Source organism: Colletotrichum scovillei (assembly GCF_011075155.1).
Source record: "Colletotrichum scovillei strain TJNH1 chromosome Unknown Contig00010, whole genome shotgun sequence".
Lineage (NCBI taxonomy): Eukaryota > Fungi > Ascomycota > Sordariomycetes > Glomerellales > Glomerellaceae > Colletotrichum > Colletotrichum scovillei.
The window spans coordinates 1,418,787-1,445,252 of record NW_023336268.1 but is presented as its reverse complement, the minus strand read 5'-3'; the positions used below and the strand labels follow the sequence as shown (position 1 = coordinate 1,445,252).

The 26,466-nt window shown below is 54.2% G+C and overlaps 5 protein-coding genes across 5 annotated transcripts; 3 read left to right on the top strand and 2 right to left on the bottom strand.

Annotated features, from left to right (window-relative positions):
• The first annotated feature begins 2,559 nt into the window (after positions 1–2,559).
• HER10_EVM0004872 (major facilitator superfamily transporter) lies at positions 2,560–4,844 on the top strand. Its single transcript, XM_035474501.1, has 3 exons — positions 2,560–3,210; positions 3,282–4,285; positions 4,350–4,844. Exons 1-3 carry the CDS (start codon positions 3,057–3,059, stop codon positions 4,695–4,697), a joined length of 1,506 nt encoding a protein of 501 aa, XP_035327939.1. The 5' UTR covers positions 2,560–3,056; the 3' UTR covers positions 4,698–4,844.
• Positions 4,845–5,849: 1,005 nt separating this feature from the next.
• Positions 5,850–10,330, bottom strand: HER10_EVM0005708 (uncharacterized protein). The gene is made up of 4 exons (XM_035475313.1): positions 6,753–10,330; positions 6,573–6,698; positions 6,284–6,517; positions 5,850–6,202 (listed from the first exon to the last, which is right to left on the bottom strand). Exons 1-4 carry the CDS (start codon positions 7,069–7,071, stop codon positions 6,009–6,011), a joined length of 873 nt encoding a protein of 290 aa, XP_035328017.1. The 5' UTR covers positions 7,072–10,330; the 3' UTR covers positions 5,850–6,008.
• On the top strand, positions 8,583–11,673 carry HER10_EVM0010922 (alpha-galactosidase). The gene is made up of 3 exons (XM_035480366.1): positions 8,583–9,805; positions 9,871–9,939; positions 10,005–11,673. The coding sequence occupies exons 1-3, from the start codon at positions 9,698–9,700 to the stop codon at positions 10,815–10,817; spliced, it is 990 nt and encodes a 329-aa protein (XP_035328480.1). The 5' UTR covers positions 8,583–9,697; the 3' UTR covers positions 10,818–11,673.
• A 644-nt stretch (positions 11,674–12,317) lies between these two features.
• Positions 12,318–13,621, top strand: HER10_EVM0011149 (Mov34/MPN/PAD-1 family protein). The gene is made up of 2 exons (XM_035480587.1): positions 12,318–12,417; positions 12,484–13,621. Exons 1-2 carry the CDS (start codon positions 12,393–12,395, stop codon positions 13,491–13,493), a joined length of 1,035 nt encoding a protein of 344 aa, XP_035328496.1. The 5' UTR covers positions 12,318–12,392; the 3' UTR covers positions 13,494–13,621.
• A 6,056-nt stretch (positions 13,622–19,677) lies between these two features.
• On the bottom strand, positions 19,678–25,507 carry HER10_EVM0001215 (uncharacterized protein). Its single transcript, XM_035470970.1, has one exon. It carries the CDS (start codon positions 23,715–23,717, stop codon positions 21,999–22,001), a length of 1,719 nt encoding a protein of 572 aa, XP_035327587.1. The 5' UTR covers positions 23,718–25,507; the 3' UTR covers positions 19,678–21,998.
• Positions 25,508–26,466: the final 959 nt, after the last annotated feature.

Here is a 26,466-nt window from a genome sequence, read left to right as displayed (position 1 = left end):
TCGGAATCAACAAGCTCTTTCTTCTGCTGCTGAAGCCCCAAGCAGTACCTGGTAGAGACTCAAAGTCACTTGCCTGATATATATTGATATTCAGGAGTTCTGATGGGCATCACTAGATGCCCGAAGTTGCTCGCATAAGCTGTCTTTCGGTAGTATCAAAGAAACATCTTCATGGAAAAAACAAAAGTTTCCTTTTGCCTTTCCAAGTCGCCTCAACTTTGGGTTCCGAAGAGAAGGAGAAAGAGAAAATGCAGGGAAGCAAGGGAAAAGAGGTTTGTCCACAAACCCCTCAAACCCCTTCACACACAGTTGGCTTTTTCTTCAAGAGACTCTGACGCAGAAACTGAAAGTGACTGAGCATGGAAAAAAAAATGCTGCCAATGTCTTGATCGGCTTCGGACTTGGATATCGAGACTAACGATCCATTGAGTTCCTCGATAGCTCGGATGATGTCGGAGGAAAAGCTGGTCAATGATCGGGCACCTCGTTTAGTTGAACCTTTTTCTGGCGAGGTTGCAACACGAGTTCCGAAGCTCCGGAGGCCGCTCAAATCAGAACGGAGCAGTTGTCAACCTCCACGTGTGAATGTTGCAGAGATATTGCAAAATGAGACTCCGGTGTTACGGCTCGAACGGTCCAGCTGCAAGCCTCAACTCCCTTACAAGTTGCAACCACGCGCCTTTGCCGATCGGCTCGGGGCGGACCCACTGATGCCCGCCGGGCAGCGGGTCCAGGCCATGCAGCCACTTAGAAGCAGCCCGCCGGCGCGCGCAGGCGGCCAAACACTAAACACAGTCATAGAGTTGACGCTTCTCTCGGCCGCCCACAGACGCACACACACACTCGCAGAACACCATCTTCAGCCCATGGAACACACTATCGTCATTCCGGTCCCCGGAGTCGAAGATCAAGACCACAGACATGCCGCGCACTAGGTGATAACTAGCGGAGACACCGTACCACATCCCGCGCTGTCGGTTTAGACGAGCATGTGCGCCTAGCCTTGGCATGGAGCTGATCTACTGCTGTCAGCCTGTCACTTTTGATGGTGTAGATGTCAGACAGCCAGATAGATCTAGTCTTTAGATGCCGGCGGGCGGATAACATCCATCACAAGCCTAGACAGCTCTGGCTCATTGCCTATCGCGATATTGTTCAACCATTCTCAGACAACACCAACGAGGCTTCGGTCATACTACACGCTACTATGGGTTAGGTGAACGGCTCCCCCTTCCACGGGGCCACTGCCGAAGAATGGAGCTTTAGGACCTCCGCCCCGGTCGCGGATGGCGGAGGATGCGTAGATGGGCCCATATTGATCAAATCGCTTCGTGTAATCCCACGCAGTCAGTTACACCGACATCAACAGACACACATAAGGGCGTTATTTGATCAGTAACGCTTGAAGTTGCCGTCGGCCGTGGCGTTTTCTCAACCTCGTGTGCCAGAAACCGTTATCAGCAAGCAACGCCTCCAACATTACGCCGCGACGCGGCAGCGTAGATACACGAGTCAGATCCCCGACATCAGCGAGATGAGACGAACAGGTTTTTTTGGGTATGTCTCTTGCGTCCCTTCATTTCGAGATTCGGTGAGAACCCTCCCCAAAAAGGAGAGTACCCGAGAGGCACAGCTCTAAAAAGGAGACGCAGAGAGTAAACCATACAAGGAACAACCCTCAGCTGTCAGGTATGATTCAGGTCCACGGCGATAGGGAATGGGACTCATGGGAAAATGGAGAAGGAAATCGTCGTTGCATTCGGGGGTGGGCTTGCCATCATGCACGAGCCCGCTGCCGCCGCCGCCCCCCTTCAAGCGTTGAAGCGTGAAAGGCCGGCCCCCTTTCGGAGACCCACGGAGAAGTCTTGAATAATATCCTCATGTCTTTGCATCTGCAGTCTTGGCAAGCGACAGGCTGACAGACGATCCGAAGAACGGGGTTCAATATCATCTTGAGTATTAGCCTCCAATTACAGGCTTACAAGCGTACGTAGACCTCGTGTTTTCTGCACTTGCTAATGATCGTACCCGGAAATGCGGCAATTTGTGACGGGCTTCTAGTTCCCAGGCTGTCTTCAGCTGGCATGTGTGATTGTCTCAGTCTCTCACTCCCTCTCTCTCTCTTTTCCTCACACAAATTAAGCCTTATTAATCTGCTTCTTCTTTGTGGTGTTTCTGCAGGCCGAAAATTTTGCAAGCCACCCCCGAGAACCGGACGCACGGCAGTACGCCGAACATTGCCCAACTGAACCCGAACTAGGCATGGATTATTCGCAGGCTTGCAGGAATCTAATGGCCTTCTGGGAAATGGTTCACGCGGTGCTAGCTTCCGAGTCCGGGGTTGCCCCCGGGTCGGACGAGAGCAGCCCAAGACGGAGGAGAACACTGACACAGGCCAGAACTTTTTACTTCGTTGTTATCTAGAGCGTTTCCTCCCATCTGATTGGATGAAACGTTATCTCCCCCGCCGGCATTTACATATTGAATTTGACTTCAGTCTTTTGCAAGACGCTTAGCTTTGGGAGAGGGGGGGGCGTGGTCGACGACTCGACACTAAGACTGGAGACCCCGAACAGTCGGGACAATTCCCACGCCACCACGCCCATCCTATCACAGCGCTCAATTGGGTTCTTTGAGAGAGATAAGGCAACATTTTAGCTGTACGAATACCGTTTCTAAAACCAGATTGTCGCGGGGTCGCAGTGAGTTCTATGGGGATTTCCACGGTTCGAAGTCGGGATGGATCGAACCATGTGGGCGGGAACCCAAATGCAGTAGACACTAGGAGGCCAGGGGAGTTAAGCATCGACTTATAACAACTCGACTCCCCTCCTCGTTCGGATGAGTTTCGAGAGTGTGCTCGAACCACAAGCCCATCAACAACTTCGTCGGCCTTACACCTCGCCGCTCTCACCAAAGCAGGCTTTCACAGGGTAACCCACCCCAAACGGTGTCTCAGTGACCGTTGAATCTAGAGTTCAACACCAATCCCGCGATCAAACACCCTTCACCGAGGCCTCACCGAAATCTCCACAGTTCATCCCAGAACCGCCACGATGCCTGACTGGAAAGCCATGTTCGCCCCGGCGCCGTCCCTGGACGTGCCCGGCCTCGAGACCGTCGACCTCGCCGACAAGGAGATGGAACGCCGCATTGTCCGCAAGCAGGATCTCAGAATCCTTCCCTGGATCTGCATTACCTACCTCCTGAGTACGTTTCTCCAGCATCAAGAGAAAAGACGAGAAATTGCCATCCAGCATCCACTAACACGAGAACCACAGACTACCTCGACAGAGTCAACCTCGGCAACGCCCGCACCCTCAACAACGACGAGCCCGAAGACAACATCGTAACCATGCTCAACCTCACTGGCCAGCGCTACAACGTCGCCGTCGCCCTCTTCTTCGTCCCCTACGTCCTCATGGAGTTCCCCTCCAACATCATGCTCAAGTACTTCTCCCCCTCAAAGTGGATCTCCCGCATCATGGTCTCCTGGGGCATCGTCACCATCTGCACCGCCGCCTGCACCACCTACGGCGGCCTCCTCGCCGTCCGCATCATGCTCGGCCTCGCCGAGGCAGGCTTCTTCCCGGGTATCATGATGTACCTCTGCTTCTGGTACAAGCCCGAGGAGCGCGCCACCCGCATGGCCATCTTCGCCTCCTCCGTCGCCGTCGCCGGCGCCTTTGGCGGTCTCCTCGCCACCGGCATCTCCTTCCTCAACCGCAAGGGCGGCCTCACGGGCTGGCAGTGGCTCTTCATCCTCGAGGGCATCCCCGCCGTCATCGTCGGCGTCATGGTCTGGTTCATGCTCCCCGACTACCCCCAGACCGCCGCCTGGCTCACCCCAGAGGAGCGCGCCTTCGCCGTCAAGCGCCTCGGCCCCTTTGCCCCGTCCATGTCCGACAAGCACTGGGACAGCAAGGTCGCCAAGAAGACCATCATCGACCCGTACTTCTGGCTCTTCGCCATCATGTACTTCCTCATGACGAACTCCCTCAACGCCTTCGGCTACTTCGCGCCCACCATCGTCTCCTCGCTCGGCTTCAAGGGTTACAACGCCCAGCTGCTCACCGTTCCGCCCAACGTCTTTGCCATGTTCATCATTATCGGCAACTGTCTGCACAGTGACAGGACCAAGGAGCGCTCCCGCCACGTCATTGGTGCCTTGATCTTCGTCGCGACGGGATACCTCCTCCTGGCCATCGTCAAGCACTGGGGTGTGCGCTACTTTGCCGTGTGCATCATCGCCTGCACCAACGCCGCCGTCCTCCCCTTCGTTGCTGTAAGTTCTCAACCTCCTATTGAAGTATCAAAAAGAAGAAGAAGTAAACTAATAAACAAAACAGCACCGTACCGCAACCGTCCAGGGCTCCACCGCCACCGCGCTCGCAACCGGCGGCATGATCGCCATCGCCAACACGGGCGGCATCTCCGCCCCCTTCCTCTTCCCGAGCACCGACTCTCCCATGTACAGCATGGGCAACTGGACCATCTTCGCCTTCCTCGCCACGACCGCCATCCTCACCGGCTACGTCTGGTACGTCTTTGGCAGCCACTCGGGCTACAGGACCGGCACCAAGGATGCCGCGGGCAACCTCGAGGTTCTGGACGCCGGCGCCGGCGACCCCGATGAGCTCATGAACAAGAAGATGGGCATCGTCACCGACCAGGACAAGAAGGATGAGGAGGCTTAGAGGAGCCTTTTCTTGGCTTGGTAGAGAAGGAACGGAGTAATTTGGAAAAAGGGATAGACTTTTGCGCGCGTTGGTTGTATGGATATAGAAACTGTTGATACCCCCGCTAGACAGCGGTCGCCTCACAAGGCACAATGAAAGCTTATGTTGGATGATTTACATCGACTCGCGGTCTACGGATGTGTTTCTGTGATTCACTCACCTCGCTGCATCACGGGAAACATCATTAAACGGGCGCGGAAAACACTTGCCGACGGGGCAAGGATGATGAACTACTCAATGAGGGGATCACGACTCTTGAACAAACAAAGTTTGGTACCACGGAACGGAAGAAGAAACGAACCGCCAAGGCAAACGTGCTCCTGGGATTCCCTCAGTCTTGTGTAACTTTCGTGACGTGAACCGCGGGTGCCACGGGACACGCCTAAAGGTTGTGTTGCCTGCCTCATGTACCTTAAGCCAAGCCTGTCAGAGTTCTGGGCGCACACGAGACTTTCGGCAACGACATGCGCCGCGGCTCTTCTGTCTTGCATCCATCTTCTACGGCCGTCTCAGAAGCTTCGGCGCAGGGACAAGGCAAAAAGTATATCGCGAAGCTGGCCAGTCGTAACACGAGTTATACCGCCTACTATAGGGATTGGCTCGCAGGCTGCAGCCGTGGAGAGGGATGTTTTGTAATCGGGAGTTGTCAGTGCGCCCACCACCACAATTAGCCCGGGAATGTTGCAGACATCACGAAATTGTGAGAGGCAAAAAGTACACCACACGAAGCGCCTATCGCCAGTGTTCAAAACCGCAAAATGCAAAAGAATTGGGCCCTAACCAGGATTCGAACCTGGGACCTCTCCCAGACGTGTCGTGAAGACCCTAAGGGAGAATCATACCGCTAGACCATCAGGGCTGATCGGGTTTTCAACTGTTGCCAGGTGGCGCTCGTCGATGGCAGTTGAGGCCGAAAGTTGCTATATGTTCGACTCCCGACAGACAGCGGGAGCTAATGCAACTCAGTGAGAGATTAAGTCTGGCACCTTCAAACTCATTCCAACCTTTAATACCAAACAACAGCAAACTCGAGAAGCTTCTGCATCCTCCCCGACAAGGTTTGAGGCGCATGCGAACAGGAAACTTTGCTGAGGCTTTATTTGTTCTCTGGGGAAAATGAAATCCGTATGCGGTCTGCATTGCCGCTGTTATGCTTTTTCAATATGTATGAAGGTGTACCCTTGCTATGTTACCCTGCCTTGCCCACCACCTTTCCGCAACTCAAAACTCATTTTCGATTCCTTCCAACTGGTGTTGTGCCGAAAAAGCCTATTCCTCATTCTCAAACGTCACCGAATGTGTCAGCGCCCAGTCCCGGATGTCGTTGAAGTTGCGGCAGGTGTGCAGCGTGCTGAAGTCGGGCCAGTGGCCCTCGAGCGGGAGATCCGGGTACATCTTGAACGTGAAGACGCCAATGTCGGCTTCGCACATCAGGTTCAGCCTCAGGGCTTCGATGCAGTGGTCTTAGTGAGCTCGTTAGCAATGCGGGTTTCTCTACATTTTTTGCCACTCATGCTCATGGCTCATGAATCGTGGTGACTTACTCAGGTGTCCTCTCAAGTCCTTGTGCTCAACGGCCACGTCGCCGCCGACTTCTTTCCTTGAGTAGTACTCAGGATACGTAGCTTGACGGAGCAGGTTCAGGCAGTGAAGCTGGTGGAACACCTCGAGGCCGACGCGGTAGCCCTCCTCGCCCGTGACGGCATTGGTGGTCTTGATTGACTTGGGATCGAGACCGAGCTTGTCGAGCTCGGCGCGCGAGATCATCTGGTCGCCGACTACGCCTCTTTAGCTTCTGTCATTACATCACCAGCCATTAAGTCGTCTTCTTACTGTTGTTTGTGATGTGATCCCATGCTCTATCGATCTCGTATCCAGCACCAACAAAGGGTGACCAGTCCATGATGGGCGTCAGGTTGTACCTTTCGGTGTGGTACTTGATGATTCCTGCAGCAGGCGCTATGAACAGTCAGCCATAATGAAGAGCGATGGTCATTGGGCGATGATTCTTACACCACGATGAGTACTTCTCCGTCACCCAAGTATCGTCCTTATTCGTATTGCCATAGCGAAGGCAGAATGATGCCGCAAACAACGTGACAGATGTCGTGAGAAGCACGGCATGAAGAGCCCAAGGCCAATACCGCAGAAGCCGGCGCGCCTTCTCTTTGCACGGGTGCTCATCGCCGAGCCTCATCCGCCTCCATGTCGCTTCGTTTCCTCCTGTGGCGGCCTCTACGTTCTCGGTGCTCTCCGTATTGAGGCTTCCGGCGAGACTCTCGACTTCCTCCTCCTCGTGGGGTACGGACCGGTAGACCTTTTCTGAAGACATGATTATTAAAGAGAGAGGGACCCTCTTCGGCGGGCAAGGTAGTAGCACCGGAAGGTTAAGTTGGAGCACGCCAGGTGCCTTATTAAGAAAGAATAGAAGGCGAAAGAAGGGATGCTGTCACAGATTTGACAGCAAAGAAATGGCACAACGACGACGTCAAGTCGGGTATAGAAACGGATGATGGGAATTGAAAGTGTGACCAAACAAGAAAGAGACAAGAAGGGAGAATGATAGAGTGGTATGCACAGAATGAAGAGAAGGGGAGGGGAAACAGTTCGGAGGCAAGGCCAGCAGCTCTCAGAGAAGGTAAGAAGAGACGAGTGCCAAGGCGATCGCTTCGGGCGCGGAAAATCAGATTACCAAACTAATGGGTGATCACAGACCGTCCAAGTCGACTAGTCGATGGGGGTGGGAAGAGGAGACTCGAGAGGGAGAGACAGAAAGAGAGAGAGATTGAGCACGGGCAGAGGCGGCGTCAGCGAGAGACTGCGCGCCGCAACTATGTCCCAACTCGAACAATGACAGGACTCGACTTGGGAAGGGGACCCAGTTCGCTCAAGACCGAGGGAGGAAAAGTCGCCGTCTGGCAGGTGTGTGCAATGCAACCTCGCCCCGTTGGGATACTTGGGATCCATGGACCATAGTGGCATAGGCTCTGGATAGTCGGATGGAAATCGCCAGCTAGCGAGATGTCATCCAGCCACCAGAAACGTTTGGGCTGTTTGATCTTCGTTGCGAAGTTGCGGCACAGGCCAAGAAGCCGATCATCCCAAGCAAGAATAGACGAGACAGGACAGAGGTCGAGTCCGTCACAGCCGGGGGTGGGATAGGGAACGCAAGTCGACTCGGTCGAGTTGCAAGCAAGCCTTGGTTCAAGTGGTCATGGGTAGATAGTAGATACTGCGTGCTGCGTGCACCCTGCAGTGATGGATGATAATAGATGGTCGGAAATAATTAGCCGCTCTCGTCCAATAACCAAGGCGATGATTGGGCTGGCCCTTGTTGATGAACAATCCCATGAACGGGATTTCGTGCAGTCTTGGTAACATCTGCAGGGCTACTCATGTCAGGTTTAGTCAGGTCCAAGTCCTGGCTCTTGTATCCCTGTCTCCGTCCCTGCAGCAGGCTCGTTGCCTCGAGAATGTGATAGAGAGCTGAGAACCTTCTTCCCATAGTCGAAGAGTTGCAGAGACACAAAAAGAGAGAGAGAGAGAGAGACAGAGAAGCAAAGAAAAAGGGGCCCCTGGTAATGGCACAGCTGAGGCGTTGGTGCGGTGTCTCAGAACAGGGGTGTGTCGAAACGCGGAGTTTGGTGCGACAGGGTGTGGCTTGCGGGGGAGAACCCACGACCAGTCACCACGTTCCAGCGCCTCCAGCCCATCCCACAGGGGATGCACCGACCACTCACGAACGCCGTAAGGCACCAGGGAAGAGCCCGGGCCGCCTATGAGGCTCAAAACCCGGCAACTTGATGCCGCATTGCTCATGGAATATCCACCACCACAGGACACCAACAGTGGTCGGTTTTGAGTCGGTACACCTTTTTAATCTCGACCCAGGTTCGGTTGCTGTCAAGTCTTGGCATTCTGGGACTGTGGCTGTATCAGAGATCCCTTGTGCGGCTCATCCTCTCTAGCGTACGAGTAACAGTACGACAGGAGATGGCTGATGGATCATCACCGGGCCACCCTACCAGCGTATTTCCTCGACACACTGCGGCGTCGCGAAGACCTTCCGTAACGTCCTGTCGATCAGGCTTAGCATCAGATCCTGTTGGGGTCTGTCGAACGAGACGCCAGGCACAACGAGAGAACACCCTCCGTTTCCCCTGTGTGCCCCCCGTCTGCTGACCGCCCAGGGTAGTCTTGGAACTTCTTGGAACTGAAACTGCAAGCGAGTCCAGTACCGCAACCATGTTCATGTCTAAAGGGAATAAGGTAGTATGCTTGTTGTCTTCTCATTGCTTGGTACGAGGAGTACTCCGTATACGAGCTTTCGAAGTGGAGGACGACAACCATCGACGATACCGCAGGCGCGGGATTCGGCTCACATCCTAGTCCAGGAACCTCCCCTTCCAGCCTCCCCGCGTCCAGCATTTTGGTGCTGTTCGACATCATCAGCGCAGCCCCGACGAGTTTTGAACGAGTCCCATCTTTTGCGGCTAGCTCAGTCCGAGCAACCATCGCAAGCCGTCATAGCCCATGGCCCTGTCTCTCCACCCCCTTTCAGACCCTTTCCATCTGGTATCCCGACTCTGAGACGTTTCTGGTCCTACGCGGCAGGCCGATCAGAGTTTGACGCCTTCTAGTCGAGGCCCTTTTCGTCCAAACTTGGGGCTTCAACCCATGCCTTCGTCACTTAGTCGAATGGAGACTCGCGAATGGACCAAGTGCCGTGCCAAAAGGGGGGGTGCCTTGTCAACTCGTCTGTGGAGGGACGAAGACGCAGAGGTCGTTGAGCAAGATATAATATCTTCTCAAACCCGCTCATCAGCCCACCATTGCCTGACCATCCGTACATCTCATTCCACTGTTGGCCCCTGATCGCTTGACGCGACCCTTCATTCCTTTCTCTTGTAATCCAGTTGCTGTCATTTGCTGCCGGTCAGCCAATCATTCTTTTCAAGATGCACTACCCATCCTTTGGCCACTTCCTCTTGGCGAGCATCCTTGCCGTCCAAGGTGTTCAGTCGTTGAACCTCATCCCCACGGGTCAGGTCGCCAGACGCTATGTAGTAAGTTTGCCTTCCACGATTAGGCTAAAGTGTGGGAACGCGAGGACTAATGTGAGTTTAAATAGGCTCCCGCCTTGGCACTCGCCATGCCTGCCCTGGCTGCGCCCCAGGCTGCCAGCATCGAGGCTCGTGAGGTAAGATAAAATCTTCTCAAATGTGCTCAGGTCAAAGAGTTATATATATTGACACCTTCGATCAGCCTCACCACCGCGGCAAGAAGACCAAGAAGGCCAAGGCCGCCAAGCGCGAGGAGTCTGCTGTTGACGAGGCCCTTGAGGCCCGTGATATCGAGGCTCGTGAGCCCCATCACCGTGGCAAGAAGACCAAGAAGGCCAAGGCCGCCAAGCGTGAGGAGTCTGCTGTCGATGAAGCCTTTGAGGCTCATGACATCGAGGCCCGCGAGCCCCACCACCGTGGTAAGAAGACCAAGAAGGCTAAGGCCGCCAAGCGCGAGGAGTCTGCCGTCGACGAGGCTCTCGAGGCTCGTGATATTGAGGCTCGTGAGCCCCACCACCGCGGCAAGAAGACCAAGAAGGCCAAGGCCGCCAAGCGTGAGGAGTCTGCTGTCGATGAGGCCCTTGAGGCCCGCGATGTCGAATCCCGCGAGCCCCACCACCGCGGCAAGAAGACCAAGAAGGCCAAGGCTGCTAAGCGTGACGAATTTGTCTCTGAGGAGGCCGTTGAGTCTGCCGAGCACGAAATCGAGGCCCGTGAGCCCCACCACCGCGGCAAGAAGACTAAGAAGGCGAAGGCCGCCAAGCGCGACGAGTCCGCCTCCGACGAAGCCATCGAGTCTGCCGAGCACGAGATTGAGGCTCGCGAGCCCCACCACCGCGGCAAGAAGACCAAGAAGGCGAAGGCTGCCAAGCGCGACGAGTTCGCTTCTGAGGACGCTGCCGAGCACGCCGTTGAGGCTCGTGAGCCCCATCACCGCGGCAAGAAGACCAAGAAGGCCAAGGCCGCTAAGCGCGACGAGTACGCCGCCGTTGAGGCTCGCGCTTTCACCGCTTAAGGGGGGTTGTCCAACTTTGTGGCAGACATGGGGGCCAACAACTTAATGCTCTGACCCGGGCAACCCTTGAGTTGAGACGACCGCCAGTTCTTCCTTGTATCTAGAGTCCGAAATTCACAGCAAATTACATCAAGTTCGGATTCGGTTGACTGGTTCGGGTTCGCAAACAAACTTGGCCAATGCTGTGTTGTGTAGACTAGAAAATCAGCTTCTCATTTTTCCATATATTTTTAACAGTAATAATGACAGTACCAAAGTGCATTTTCTCTTGGCCCAAACATGTCCTTGGTCGTGCGTCGTTGACCGTGAAACTCTACTGCCGTCGCAAGGCCGGCAGACTTCGGTCTGATTCTTTTTTCTCCTTTGCTGCTTGCATGAACCGCAACGTGTTGCGACGAAATTAGTGTTTCGCCTCAAAGTCATTCCTGACGTTGGGATGATGTCGAAACATCTCGGAGCCGGACCGGCCGCCCATTGCGGAGGCGGGGTGACTGGGACACCCCTCGCTATCGCGCTCGTAACGTCCGTATGGTGGATGCGAAAGCAGCGGAGACCCCGATCAAGATCCCAAAGACCAGTTGACGGACATCCATGGTGGGAATACGCGAATAATTGACCCGGGACTGGCGTTATCCGAAAATGCCATGACGTGTGTCGTTTGTTGGAGCCACACGACCCAGCGACTTGGAGGCTCACGGATTTCCACCTTGCCAAGAGTTATTGTTCGAACGTGATCTACCAGGGGCGCCCAGTGATTCGTTTCGGAAAGGATCATTGCCAGGAACTGCGAGCCTAGGGTCGCAGCAACTCGTCGAGATCGCTTTCGGTCCTTTCCCCAAGAACCCCCGTGGTCTTCTGCCCATCTCCCGCTGATTTGTACCATCGATTGAACCGTGGATCATGGACGGCCATCTCCCGAACTAGTTCCACTTGGCAGTTCTCAACTTCATCGCAATTCCAGTATGTAGCCACATGGAAATAGCAGACGAGACGGGAGGCCTGAGTATAGCCGAACATTCGCATCTTCCATTCCAATTGGTATGGCTCGCGACCGTAGGCTGATTCTTTTTTTGACTTTGCTCGAAATTCAAGGGTCAAAGCGAACTTCCGTCATCTTGTCTGTTACATTAAAGACCGCAAAGTCCGGCTGGACCAATGCCAGCTTGTCGAGACCGAAGCTAGAATGTTGACTAACATCTTTTCCGTCGGTTCTCTCTCATTATATGTGGATACCGTATTTCTTGAGCTTGACGCGATCGAATGCTTGATTGGCGTTCGCCGTGTTGATGATGTGCATGATGGGTGGTCGTGGAGCTCTGTTGTAAGCCTGCAAGTGTCCCTGACACCTCAGGTCGCGATTGAAAGAGCGAATGCCTGGTGAGGCTTATGTAATGCACCCACGGTCCGCCTTGGAGTGATAGCTTTATCTTATCGATAAGATACGGCTGAGGCAGCTGGATGGTGGGGTAAGTGCTGCCATTGTCACCAGCACCTCCAACCTTCCTGTGAGCCTTGGCCGTCACTCAACGTCATCTCCTGCAAACATAACTGCTCACGCGGAAACGAGCAGTCAAGATGGAGACAGCTCTCAAATCTTGGGGTATGTCGTGAGCTCTTTTACAATGTCGCCATTGCCGCGGTCGACACAGCTGACCACTTGCCATAGAGCTCGACAACAACGTAAAGTTGGTCGACACCAAACGCGACGCTCTCTACAACCTCGACCTCGATGCCCAGAAGGAACAGATGAACGCCCGCCCGTGGGCCGCGAACCCGAACCACTTCAAAAATGTCCGCATAAGCGCCGTGGCTCTCATCAAGATGGTGATGCACGCCCGTTCCGGCGGCAACCTCGAGGTGATGGGTCTCATGCAGGGCTATGTCAATGGCGACACTTTCATCGTCACAGATGCCTTCCGATTACCCGTGGAGGGAACCGAGACGCGCGTCAACGCCCAGGGCGACGCCGAAGAATACATGGTCGAATACCTCAGCCTCTGCCGTGAGCAGGGCAGAATGGAGAACGTTGTCGGATGGTATCACTCACATCCGGGCTACGGCTGCTGGCTGTCCGGCATCGACGTCGGCACCCAGGCGCTACAGCAGCAATTCCAGGAGCCCTTCCTCGCCGTCGTCATCGACCCTGACCGTACCATCAACGCAGGCAAGGTGGAGATTGGAGCTTTCCGAACGTACCCCGAGAACTACATCAAGGAGAAGGAAGGCGGGGCCAGCGGCAGTGGCGTTACCAGCGACGGATGGCAGGAAGTCCCTCTGGCGAAGGCGGCAGAGTTCGGCGCTCACGCGAATAAGTACTACAGCCTCGAGGTGTCCCATTTCAAGAGCACGCTTGAGTGCCAGATGCTGGAGCTGCTGTGGCACAAGTACTGGGTGCAGACGCTGAGCCAAAGCCCTCTCATCACGAATCGTGACTACGGAAACAAACAGATGCTTGATCTCGCATCCAAGATCAAGGAGACTACGACACAAGTCGCTCGTCAGGGACGGAGCGCTCCGGGCACGGGTGGTGTCGGAGCAGCTAGCAAAAAGGTCGACGGACTGCTCGAGAAGCTCGTGAAGGACAGCAACACGGTAGCGATGCAGGAGCGGACTGGTCTCGTTGCGATGGAGGTCAAGAAGAAGATTTTCAATGACGTGAGCGCGAACGCGTCGTGAGTCTGGTAGAAGTTTCGCTTTGTTGCTTGGCCTCGATACGGGTTTTCGCGAGGTCCTGGGCATGATAGATGGCGTTCAGAGGATAGGGTTGGCTTTGGCCCCGAAATGACGACATGATTTTGAGCCGTAATCGCTGCTGTGGAATGATTCTTTACCTGATTGAAGTGCCTCTGCTGATATTCCACTAATTCCTCCAAGCCTTCTAGCCTCATTATGACTGTTTGAGCTGCCCACATGATGCTTGAGCTTGACCACGATCTTGAATCGTATGCTGTTTCCCGGGTGAAAGGTACACACCTAGTCTCCGGCGAATACCTTGCACCTAAGATGTTCAGCCGCGACATACGATGACCTTCGGATGACACGTTACAAGGGGCCGAGGCGTTCTATTTCAGGCTGGCATCAGGTACTCAGCAGGCGAAAGCAACTTCTGTGTTGATGAAGTCCTTCGGTTCTCTGCCATAGGGAGGAAATTAAGTTCGCAGCCACGACTGACCTTGTTAGATGTGCATGCCTTCCTACTATTTCTTTCGGTCCAGTCACAGGCTTTCCGACTAGAGATTTGCTGTATTACACACCTCACTCTAAACTTGCAATTATCGAATGTGTCAGGCCTGTGAGAGCTGATGAGTAACTTTGCCAGCCAAGTGATATTGATATTCCCCATTCGTGCTCATTCACGAACACATAATCTCTCTTGTAATGGTTGCAAACGGCTCCTTCCTGGAGCGAACCAACGCCGTCACCCACCGTCAGTGACGGAAACATAGCTAACATCACCCGACGGCGGGTCCCCAGTGAAGCTTCTCGGCTTTCTCTTACTGCCGCACTATATCACACTCTACATCTATGCCTTGTAGAGTGAGGGATACGTACAGATGCACAATAATATGTCTTTTCGCTAGGATGAGATCCAGGAAGACCGGCTAGAGTCGTACGTCGCCCGTCCTCAGGAAGAATTCCATGTTCAGAGCCCACACCATCCAGCATTTCAGTACTGTCGTCCACGAAAGAGTGGCTCATTTCTTGTCAAACAGCTTCTTCCTTCAGCCCTAATCGAGCATTAGGTTCATCTCTGAACAGATCCGTCCAGGAAACGATCATCTGGCGCAATCTGCTCCCGCGCGATGTACGACCATAAATGTGGCATTTCCCAAGCACGATGGTTTATGGAGTGTGATTTCCGAATCTCACCACGTCATGTTGAGCGTAAGCCAATATCACTACTGTAGAGAATGGTTCAATAACTGTGGCTATTAGGTGGCGATTTCCTGGTAAAGACGCACCTATGGGGGTGCTTATCCCGCCACACGCGAAGACAACCCTCGGGCATCACTGGCTATCTAGACTCAATGGGAGGTTATTCAATGAGAGTGGATGAGCGACGGCTTTCAAAGACGGGCTATGTGTACCAAGGAAGCGATTGTTCTTCCGGGGTCGCAAAAGAGACAGAGGTAACGCGAAGGACCGCCCAGGTATTGCGACGTAAGCGGGTGTGCTGGGCTCACGTTCCCAGGCTCTATGATGTCTCCTTTGCGTGCGGTTCTGGATAGGAATGCTGTCGCCGGCCGAATCGAGATCGCAAATCTGAAGCTATGGCTCCTGATCTACATAGTAGCAGTCTAGATGACAGCATTGGATTCTAAATTGGAACCACCTGGCCCATCTCAGCCACCATGGTCAAGTGCAGAATACTTGGCAGTTTTAAGCCTCTCCGATCCTCAATATGGTAGAAACATGACGGCGCAAACGTGGGCATGTTCATATCCCGTCGAGTTCCGTTGCTATATTTCCATGTACCCATAGATCCCTATTTGACTTCATGAGATGAAGAGTTAGAGCATGGCGGTTAAGCTTCTGTCATGTTCGTATCAGCAAATACAATCATATAACTCGCTGTGTTACATTTGAGACAACATAAGAGTCTTTCGAGGTATCTTTCATCATATTACCAAGATGATTATATATTTACCTGCATACATAGACGAACCGGTATGCTGAGCTTCGAAGGTCAAACCATCACCTTTATCTAAGGCGAGACCTACGTCCGCTCCTCATCCACCTCGTCATCAGTCCTCTCAGAAACGGTGCACACCATGCGAGAGATCGTCCAACGACGTCTTCCGGACGAGGCTCAGACGTAGCGTCTCGTTTACTCGACCACGAGGTAAAAGACCTCCCGCCTCTCGTAGGTAAGTTGGAAAGAGCAAGACGCAAACTGCGTCAACTCTCACGAGACCTACCAAAGCCGGAGGGGAAAGCTTCCGAAAGTACCACCCACCTAGTCCAGTGATCCCACCAGCTTATACCTTCCACCTTCCGAACCTCCTCATATCAGTCGACGCAAGTCAACGATGGTTCAGGTCGCGAGAACCGACTCTCAATATCTGAACCCAAACAGCGTCTCGCCCTCCAAGCCTACGGCAGGGCGTCATGATCCCTCCCTCCTCTTACACTGACTCCCTCCCCAAGGGAAACGACAGCGAAATACCGGTATCAACTTCGCCCATCTCTCATCTCGTAGCCCGCACTCTTATCAAACCCTCTGATATCGGACACAAGTTGATGCCTGTCCAAGTAGCAGCAAGCTACATGGCTCAAGTAACCCCCCTAAAACCGAACCGTTCTCAGAAAACATCCTCACGATCAATGTCCTGATTTCAGCCTTGTCCAATCCCAGTGTTCGCTGTCCAAGGTCGATCGAGTTCTTCGAGACAAAAGTCGTCCGCCTCGCTCCAACCGTATCCCCTCAATATATCCCTTCTCTTGTTGACACCTCCAACCTCTCCTCTTCCCGGTCGGCCAACAACATCCATCACACTTTGCACCAGTACAAGCCGGTCTCCCATGCCATCCACCCAACCTCAATCCCGGCCCGTACATCCAATGGCCTATCATCGTCGTCGTCGTCGTCGTCCTCGTCCTCGTCGTCCTCGTCTTCGTCCTCGTCTTCGTGGCAACTGTATGATCCTCATTCGTCCCGCGGCGATGGAAAAGCCTGGTGCCTCGCCGTGATTCATATAGCAGCCAACGCAATCGATATCAATCACCTCCCATACCCCCCAAGCACAACCTCAGCCCCAGACCCTCGATCAAATATTCCGCGAGAAACCTGTAAATCAAACCATCAAGCAAACCACCAGAAAAAAAAGAGCCAAGTCTAAGAGACTCCGAGGGGGAAGAAGCCCTCCCCTAAATACACATTCTTCCCCCCTCCTTCTCCAAGTACACCACCCATCCCCAAAATGTCGCCATCCAAGAGAACAACACGTAAACACCATACTCGCATCACCTCACGCAATCCACGCCACCGAACTCTCACGCTCTCACAATATATACATCTGTAGCTCGTTGTACCTCTGTACCACCAAGACTAGTCTCTCGATGCATCCTCAGCCCCATCAAGCAACCGAGACCAGAGATTCACTCAACCCTCCCTCCCGTGCCTTCATCGAGAGACTCGTCACCCGTTGACGCGGCTGAAGTCACCCACCGTCACCATCGCCATCGCCGCTACCGACCCGTCCCGTCCCACCCCCCGCAGTCCCATCACCACCGCACACACCAAACGATCCAACCACCCATCTCGCATACTCCTTCACCGCCTTACAGCCTCACCGATCGCGCCAAGCACATCAAGTCCCTACGTGCCTTATCTGCTATCCGCAGACTACTCCGTACCATTATCGAAACAAGGTTCTCTGACTAGCCAACCCCATTACCCAATATGCCCCCCGAAACTCAAAATCATCCTCTTGACTCTTGCAGTCCATACTGTGTACAACTCACACATAGTTCTCGCCATCCACCTTTCTTCCCAATCTTCACAATCACATCCTTAACGCCTTCCATACATAGGCGTCCTCGCCAATCCCACTGTGACTGCAGTCTGTAAACTCCTCCTCCTCCCCTGTAAACTTTGTTCCCGATTACCCTACGCACATATCTAGCGTGGATGGAAATGTCATGAAAATCACAATGTACATGTCAACAGAGTCCCAAGGATCCTTTTTCTGTATTCACAAACGTATAACCATTGTGTAATAATTTCAATCCTCGAAGGGCAGGATATCTTCTCACGTGTCATTGGCGAATACTCTTGGAATGACAGGTGGATATCCACAGGCAACAAATCCATTTCCGTTGAGCCTCAATCCACAAGCAAAATGCACCTCACGCGAGAGTTCCAACGACTTGACTTTACACCGTCTATAGCCGCCCATGGCCCGAAAAATGCCCATCAATCAACACATCACCACATGCCAAATCGCAACATCTCATCGTTTCAAACCATTCCCCTAGTCTACCTGAGGAAGGTAATCCAAGATTTTCCATAATCAAATTTCGCCACACGAACAAGAAAAAAACAAAGGTTCCCCGCGATCCTAGCAGATCCCAAAAGTCCCCTCAACCGCCAACATCCTTACCGCCTTCCGAATACCCCTTCCAAGGCCCGACGCTTAAGACCCCCCAAGGCTTGTAGGTCCCAAAGCCTTTCTTCACCTCCTTCTGGAAAAGGCAGTCGGCAAACACGAACCGAAAGGAACGATAAGAAGGGTGCCCCAGTCCAGCCAAGGAACATCCCAACCTCCTTCTAGAAGGCCACGATGGACGGTTGGGCCCCATACCGTCGTGACCGTGTACGAATAGAAAAGCAGCAGGAGGGGGCGGAAGAGAAGAAAAAAAGAGTGAACAGGGCCCCGCTAAAGAAGCGGGCAGCGCGCAAGGAAATGAGATATCACCCGCGGATCCCTGCAACGTACGGAGTAGTGTATGTAGACTTACACCCACCGGAGCCTTGTGCAAAGTTCACCGTCAAGTCCTTGCTCTTCTGAACCTCACACCCCTAGGATTGGCCCTGGGGCTCTCCATATCCATACGATGCTGACCGTATTCTTTGGTTGTCAACAACTGGCTTTCCTAAGGCGCCGTAAGGACCTGCAAGGATACTCCTCATCTCCCCTCTTCGGAGCGCCCGCAAGAAGGACCCCTATTTAACTCGAACTGCTCTGGTTGACTGGTTCTCCCTGGAACACCACATGGGAGATTCTGGGACCCCTTAAATTGTCCCTGAACACGTAACAATATCCATAAAACCCTTAGAAAATGAAGGCCACAGAAACTGCGATGACTGACAAGCCCCAGAGCAGAGCAGCGCAGATACCAACAGTCGCTGCCACAGCCATGTGCAAACGGGCGCACCATCGCGTAACGCGCGACGTCCCGAGCGGATCCCGACGATTTGGTAACATCATCTGCAAGGAGGTGGCGAACTTTTCCCGCACTGGGCTGCAGCCAGTGAGCCACAGAAGAACATGCTCACTGTGTGCAAAGCATCCGTACGAATACAGGATACTCTGGAGACTGCAGAATGCTCTAGAGTCGGGAGACTGGAGCTCTATCCGTGAACCGCGTAACCGATCGGACGAGAGTGGGAATTTCCGCATTCCACATCTTCTTGGGGCAAAGTTTGGTGGGATCGATGGCTGCCAACTGCCGAGGCGTGGCGGCCCCCGAGCGCACAAGCGCACAAAGTGGAATTGTCGACCTGGCGATTTTCGCGTCTGTAGACTGTCCAGTATCTACGGATACAGCCTGCGACCTGCCTCTGCACTCCCGAATCCCGTAGGCTGGCGGCGGCTGGTCCAATACGGGCTTCGCTCGTCTCTCGGACATGGAGCTGTCAAAATGTCTGTGATTTCGGCCCGTGTGGATGCCACTACTAGAGAAAATGAGAACTAGGTAATTCCGAAAGTGTGAATAAAAAATGGCCCCCACCACCAGGTAGCCGTAGCGTAGGGCATCGTCGTCCGACAAGTCCGATAATATGTCGGTCTGCCGACTTGAAGCGAGCGCGACATTGCAGGAGAAGGCAAAGAAGGCATACCAGTCGTGAGCCACGTCTTCGGCTTGGCCGCATTTGCCCTTCTACTGCGGTGAGTGATGGTCCGCAGCCCAACCTCAATTTCTCGAGACCTCTGCCACCTGTGACTCGTGAGTGTGACTTGACCGCCTGTCTGCCCACCCCGGTCATATTGTCGCAATTTCGCACGCTCTATCCGTACATTCGCTCCAGCAGTATCAACAGCAGCCAGTCCTTTGAAGGCGGTCAGCAGTTCATGTCTGGCGGTTGCTCTGCATCCACCTAGCATTGCACCAAATAACAATTGACATTGGAGTTAGGCCTCCATGCATCAGTGCGTTTTGTGACCCCTGTTCGCGCAACGTGTTCCTGGGCTTTGCTGCTTGCCCTGCATAAAGTACGTGGGAAACTCAGCACTCCAACCTCCGCTAGTAGATGCTTGCAAAAATAGTTGTTCAATATGTGATGTGAGATTGGGCTCTTCAACTAAAACAATATGCCCTAGTAGGGCGCGCCTATGCTCCTCATACGGACTCTGATGCCGTCTTGTTTGATTCCCATGTTCCCATCCACGCATGCTGGGAATCGTCGCTGCGCCGTAACAATTCAACCTTGGCGGCAGCACCTTCCTAATCCAAAAACTCCGGCTCTTCTGCGTCGTCGCTATGTCCTCTCGTATTTCGCATGCATAAGGTAGATAAGAAAGAAAAAGATAAAATAAAAACAATCCCAGCCCTGTTCCTGTCTGGCTGTGTGTTGTGCGTGCGCTATCCCTGAGTCATGTCGCTGCATCCCCGTTTGGTCATTTTGGCGTCACAACTTGGCCTGCATCTCACATGCGAAGGCCGAGTCAATGTCCCGCCAGGAGATGGGCTGTTGGCGTGGGGGGAAACTCTTGCTGGAGCCGGATCCGATGAAGAGTCCCCCACAGATTGCGCCCTCCGAGTTCTTCCCGCGTGTGAGGTGTGGATTTGTCCTCCGAGTGGATATGGACAAACTCACGGGTTTCGGGTCCTTGGAGCGATTTGTCTTTAGGTCCTTGGCCGAGTCCAGTGTCGAAGGAAATAACCGGAGGAGCGGAGTGAAATCGAGAAGGGTGGGAAGAAAGTTGATAGAAACAAATGTGATAATATGCATGCGCCTCAAATGCTCATGATCCCGGTCCGTCGCTATGCATGTGGTGTCGAATCAAATAAAAATCAAAAGTGCTGTGAGTGGTGGCCTGGTCCTTTGGCTCACCCGTGTGAGAGAGAATGTGTGTTGTGCCAGAGGCTTTGCAGCGTGCGTTGTGCTGAGTTGGAGGTGAAATGTGACCCCACGTCGCTGGCCAGTCTTAGCCCCGCATCTCTCAAGCTCACTCGCTATGAAGGAAATTCGGAGGTGCTCGTCGCATGTCGCTGGCATCAGGCCATGCTCTCGGAACCGGGCCGTGTAGGTACAGACGCTTGGCTGTGTATGCTGTGTGCGCTTGTGCGCGAAGGGTGTGTCGGACGTGTGTCCACCAATTCTGTCGTTCGAGAAAGCCCCCTTTTCAATCCGTTTCTTTCGTAGGGCAAATTCTTGCCAGCGCATCTCGCGTCCGTCGTTTTCCTTGGATTGCTCCGTCCTTCCCCTGTTTCTTTGGTACGCCTCGGGTGACTCACCCAGACTGCTCCAGCTCTCATCGGGCCTCGCGGTCCGCTCTCCTCAGTCGGTGGTACTCGCTTCTAGAAAAGTCGACAAACACAGCAGGTAGTGTTGACCCGCAAACAAAAAAAAGTGTGTGTGCTCATTTTGAAGAGAAAGCGTGCCGTCGGCCGTCGGCCATCAAAAAGTTCCTCGCCCGTAGGCGGCAGGCGGTAGGCGAAATGCAAAAGTGCCTCTAGCTATTACCAAACAGTAAGGTAAGAGCATGTAAAAAAGGCCCGCAGATCGACTCCTTCTAGAAGCGCAAGAAGGAACCGAAGAGAGAAAAAAAAAATCCTTGGGGGCGCTAGCCAGTCGTGCCAGTTCCAGCGTAACAGCGTCTCTCTTTTCGTCTTGGGTGCCCCAGACGGCGTCTTGGACGCTTCGGGCAGAAAATGGAGCCCTCGTCTCGGTACTCTGACCAAAGACCGACAGGGAAACCACAGTGCCCGACGCGCGATGATGCTGACCATTCCGCGATATCGGATAAGGCAGGCACTTAATGTCTGGCCCCTTGTTGCGTGGGAATGCGGGCCCCAACGCTTCCCCGTAAATTAGCGCCTCGGGGGGCCCTGCTGAATGACGATTCCACCCGGCAGTGACGGTGCAATCAGGGCAAGCCCACAACATGTCGCAGAACCCCGACCCTCCCACTTCTTGCTTTCTGCCCTTCTCCGCGGACAACACCGTCGTAGTGCAGCACGTTGCGGGAGGGGGGATGCGCCATGCCATGGAACAAGCCACACCCATCGTAAGAGCGAGGAAAAAACCAAGCTTGCCGTCGACCATGGGTGTTGGAACCTCAACCCTCGTAGGATTGTGACGTGCTCAAGCCGTGGAGACTGTCCACGCTGCGGCATCGGTGCGCAGCGTTACATCTCTCTTATTTCCCCCTTCGTAATGGGCTATGTCGGGTTGATGCGATAGAGGCTGGATAGATAGTCGCTTAATGTACCAAGCTCGCATGACACTTTTCTTCAATGCGACACTGGAATCCATCGTGCTGGGACGCCGTCGCTACCAACATCGTAAGGGCGTACGCTGGGCTTTCGCGGCGGTAGCGCCCAGCGAGCGCGGCCTGGCCGTTGGTCGTCGAGTTTGCCCTGCTTGCGCATCGCCATTTCCATGACTGCGATACGAATGAAGTCCGAGTTCTCCCGCATCTCTCGCTGACGCATGCCTCCTGGAGGATACGTGAATGCGGTCTGGGTCGGAGATTGTGCTGGGGGCTGATAAGGTGTTGACTGAGTCGTGACCGCCGATGTCGCCGGGGAGGGGCTCCGAGTTGATGTGGGTGGTGCACTCCGGCTTTTCTGAACCTTGTATGTTTGCATCTGGATAGACGCAGTAAAGCTTCGCGTGCCCGTCGGCGTAGTGGCCGCTACAGGGTGGGGCTCAATTCGGGCGTTTGTCGTGGGGTTCAGGTACCGGCGCAACGCAGCCGACGGCTCCTCCTCGAGAACTGGTGGCCTTCGCTCATCCGTGTAAGGCACCTTGGGGTCGATGGTGAGAATGGATCTTGTGAGGAAGTCGTCGGGCGGGATAGACGAAAAGTTAATGGCTGAGATGGATCGTGCAGCCGAGCGCAGGGCGCGGAGTGACGCAGTCAGATTGGACTTGAACGCTGACTTGAGAGGGCGCAGCGGAAAAGTGTAGTCAGAGAATGAGAACTCTGACTTGGTGTCCTCTTCATCCTGAGACTCGTCGAATACTCTAAAGTCAATCTCGTCGACGCTGACCCGGTCGTGGGACAGTGGGTGGTCCTCGGGCTGGCCGGGAGGAGATGAAATGGGTTCCAGAGAACGCCTGGGTTGGCGGGAGCGCTTCCTCCGCGGGCTGGATCCATAAGGTGACTCGACCGACGACAGTGTGTCGGTGGAAAAGGAATCGCCTAGTGAGGGAACCGATTCCACAGAAACAGTTCTGGTGGATAATACGGAACCAAGACCGCTATCGCTAACTGACATATCATCGTCTGTCAGGTCGTCGGGTGGCGATAACAGCAAGTCTAGGGGGCTCTTGCCAAAAGTGAGACTAAGTTCCTTTTCGCAAACTTGTTGTCTCTCGATAACGGCTTCCAGAGTCATTGCCTGGTCTCTGGAAAGCCTCTGCCTCAAGCTGCGTCGAGGCCTAGGAATGTCAGTGACGGCCAACAAGGCCAGCATGGCAGGCGGGACGGCGTCCGGTGAGTGGACATCCCTCGGCCGGGAGGGCTTCCGATGCGCATGGCGGTTGGAGGTGTAAAACGGGGTCGCCTTTGATTTTGACGGAATCTGAACAGGCGTAGTCGGGGTCGTCGGTCTGGTGTTTACGCTTGTTGTTGTGCGAGGGGGGCTCGAAGGCGCCAACTTAGAAGTTTCGCGGCGAGCATCCTTCCTTTTGGCCATGGTAGCTGAGGTGGTAACGGGAGAAGCAGGGATAGGCGTGAGGGTGACGGACACGTTCTGAGCATCCTTTTTCCGATCCAGTAGGGCAGAAGGCAAAGCCGTTCTGGGGATGTTGACGGGAGTGGTTGTTGTCGTCGTCTTCGTAGCAGCAGCAGCAGTCGTAGTAGTCGTAGATGATCTCGGGCTGGCGGCGTAGCTGTTGTTGGTCGGTTTGCGCGTGAGACTCGGAGGGGAGGGAGAAGATGGTGGAGGGGTGGTCGAGGCCGAGGGCTGCCTATTGTAGTAAAGGAAACTCCTTGGGGACATCATGGCGGCGTCTGGACATGCCCTGGTGCGCCAGTGGCTCGGCGGGGCAAGCCGGACCCGACAGGCAAGACAGGTTGACAGGGAAGGGGTGTGGAAGGGGACCAGACCAGGCACGAGTGCGCACGAGCACAACCACAACCACAACCAGCTCGGTGCCGCACTGCGTTGGGCAGGGGAGTAGGGTGTAACTCGGGGTGTGGTGCTGTAACCGGGACTGGGCCTGGCAAGGCAGGTCAAGAGCAAAAGCAAGCGGGCTACTGCGGGCTCAGTCTTGACTGTTCAGCATAAACCCCAGCGGGCCAGGCTAAGCAGGAGATGGGTTGGGTTGACCAGTGGAGTTGCGTGGGCACGGCGGGCTGGTGGTTCAGACACCACAGACCAAACCAGTGGATTCACTGAACTGATGTATTCCGTACAGGCCACACAGTGTTGGTGCCAGCAAGGGCGAGAGTACTGTGCTGTGGACGAAGTAGGTAGGGATACCTACACGATTAGGGGACCAGTTCGGTCAGAATTTTGGCGTCGAACGGACGTGCTCGTCTGGCCTTTGGCTTTCTGCCTTTTTCTCCAGCGCGTGTACTGTATCCTCTTTCGGTCGCTGTTCGAGTGTGTCGTGTGCCGGGGGCAGGGGTCGTCGATGTTTTGGTAACGTAAAGTTAACCGTCTCGCAGCTAATCAGCGTTGAGGCTTTGTATAGTCCTTCTCCAACAGGAATCGCGACGGAACTTTCAAGGGCAATGATTGCTGGGACGTGACGCAGCGGAGCACGGGGCCGAAAGGCTTGTATCGTGTAATGCGATGTGATGCGTGGTTCCTGGTGGTATTCGGACCCGGCTTTTGACTGGAGCTGCAGACGAGGCGAGGGATCGAGAAGCAAGGAGGCGGGCTGGGAGAATGTTGCTTGCTGCCCTTGCAGATACCTACTGACAGCGTCGGATTTGGGTTGGGTTTGTGTGCACCGGTAAGGTCGGTGCAAAGCGCGGTTTGTCACTTGTCTTGTGCTTGAATAGAGTGTGGAGAGCCAAGTGCGCGCGAGTCGGGTACTTCGTCAGAGGTTAAGAGATGACGATGATCGACCGTGTGGAGGATGCTATTATCGATTTGCACCACAGGGAAAGGCCTGACGGTGACTTGGGGTATTGATGCTTTCGTACTTGTGAGATGGAAGGATAGGACGTCGTGGATCGTCACGAGGAGAAACTCGAGACTCGAGATGACGATGTTGTCTATTAGTATTAGGTACGATTAGTCGGATGTTCGTCTCGGAAAGGCTGGACTTGGAATTCTGTGTTGGTCGAAATCCGGGGTTATCGGAGTAGATGTTGAGGAAAAGGGTACTGGTTCGCTATTGATATCGTATCCGTTGCGCAGTGCCTTGGTCGAGAAGGAGAGATGACGACAGTCGGCGAGTTGAGGAGTGGCGAAGTGAGGAAGCGAGAGAGAGAGAGAGAGAGAGAGCGACTCGCGTACTTGGCGGCACAGTCGCAGTTGGGAGGTTGAGAATGGCTTCCTAACAAGAAGCAGGCACAATATGGGAGGCTCTCTGGTTTTAGGTGGCCAAGCACAGAAAGGTTATCAGACTGGATCGAGGTTGCCCTGACTGATTACGGATGCTACAGATATGTCACTTCATCGAGGAAATCGAAGCACAGAGAACTTGGAAAGGCAGCGAGCGAGCAGCAGATGGGCCGTGGACTGGGGCAAGCACTGATGCTCTGACACTGATAACCCTGATACGGGGGGGCCAAGATGGGAGGCCAGAGATAAGGAATCGACGGGCAAGGTGTTGAGGGTGTGTCGTGGTGTGTCGACGGTCGTGGAGCGTGGTGTGGTGTCCCATCTGCCCTGCCTGCTCAGGCCCGGGCGGGACAACTCAGCACGGGACAGTTGCCAGTCACTCACCCACTCACTCACTCACTCCCACAGCCCCGGCAGAGAAGGAGATCAATCGTAAAAATGGCTGAATGACTAGAGGCACGGGGGGCAAGAGGCAAAGCAAGGCAGAGCGAGGCACGCCGCATCTCTGGGAAAGGACAACCTCACACCACGGTCTCAGCTGAGGAAGGACACTTCCATCCGTGAGGTAGGTAGGTACCTAGGTACCGGTAGACATTCTTTCCTTCTTGTCCCATTTTCTCTTTCCCTCTCTTTCCTTCTCTTCTTCTACTTGCCTTTCTGCTGCGCGAGGGTCCCTTAAGGTAGGTATCTGTAAAAAGTGGAAGGTACGTGGGTACGTGGTGACTTGGCAACTTGGGAAGGCAGCATGAAAAGTGAGCCTGGTATTGGATGGAGGTACTTGTAATATCGGCCCAACATGGAGGAAGAAGGAAGGAGGTGCGCCTGCCTCGTTTGCTCCCTCCCGTCTGTCTGCCTGCCCGATTTGGAGATGTTTCTGTTCGTACCCGGTCACCAAAGGAAGCAAGACCGAACGACAAACGAAGGATGGGCGCACCGCCGCACAGGCCCGGCTGGGTACCTACACACCACACCTAGGTCCCTATGGAAGGAAAGCCAGAGAGAGACGGGAGGGTTCACTTTCCATTTCTATTGTCACCGTGTCACGTTTTGGTTGCGCATGAAGCAAAGTCACTGATAAGAACCTCGAAAGACTCCAATCCCCTTTCCCCCATGTCCTTTCCTCCCCCTTCCCACCGGCTACTGGCACAGCGTCACCTCTCACCCGCATGTTTTGGGCTTAGAGTTTGGGGTGACATGAGATTTTGGGGGTCCAAGACGGCCAAGGGCCCAAGGG

What these genes read in the sequence shown, in the direction of transcription:
- HER10_EVM0004872 (XM_035474501.1), top strand. Translation starts at nt 3,057, where the DNA reads ATGCCTGACTGGAAAGCCATGTTCGCCCCGGCGCCGTCCCTGGACGTG. An exon ending in CTGCATTACCTACCTCCTGA is followed by an intron (nt 3,211 to 3,281) that starts GTACGTTTCTCC and finishes CGAGAACCACAG; the next exon opens with ACTACCTCGACAGAGTCAAC. An exon ending in CCGTCCTCCCCTTCGTTGCT is followed by an intron (nt 4,286 to 4,349) that starts GTAAGTTCTCAA and finishes TAAACAAAACAG; the next exon opens with CACCGTACCGCAACCGTCCA.
- HER10_EVM0005708 (XM_035475313.1), bottom strand. Translation starts at nt 7,071, where the DNA reads ATGTCTTCAGAAAAGGTCTACCGGTCCGTACCCCACGAGGAGGAGGAA. An exon ending in GGATCACATCACAAACAACA is followed by an intron (nt 6,518 to 6,572) that starts GTAAGAAGACGA and finishes AAAGAGGCGTAG; the next exon opens with TCGGCGACCAGATGATCTCG. An exon ending in GGACTTGAGAGGACACCTGA is followed by an intron (nt 6,203 to 6,283) that starts GTAAGTCACCAC and finishes GAGCTCACTAAG; the next exon opens with ACCACTGCATCGAAGCCCTG.
- HER10_EVM0010922 (XM_035480366.1), top strand. Translation starts at nt 9,698, where the DNA reads ATGCACTACCCATCCTTTGGCCACTTCCTCTTGGCGAGCATCCTTGCC. An exon ending in AGGTCGCCAGACGCTATGTA is followed by an intron (nt 9,806 to 9,870) that starts GTAAGTTTGCCT and finishes GAGTTTAAATAG; the next exon opens with GCTCCCGCCTTGGCACTCGC. An exon ending in CCAGCATCGAGGCTCGTGAG is followed by an intron (nt 9,940 to 10,004) that starts GTAAGATAAAAT and finishes ACCTTCGATCAG; the next exon opens with CCTCACCACCGCGGCAAGAA.
- HER10_EVM0011149 (XM_035480587.1), top strand. Translation starts at nt 12,393, where the DNA reads ATGGAGACAGCTCTCAAATCTTGGG. An exon ending in GACAGCTCTCAAATCTTGGG is followed by an intron (nt 12,418 to 12,483) that starts GTATGTCGTGAG and finishes CACTTGCCATAG; the next exon opens with AGCTCGACAACAACGTAAAG.
- HER10_EVM0001215 (XM_035470970.1), bottom strand. Translation starts at nt 23,717, where the DNA reads ATGATGTCCCCAAGGAGTTTCCTTTACTACAATAGGCAGCCCTCGGCC.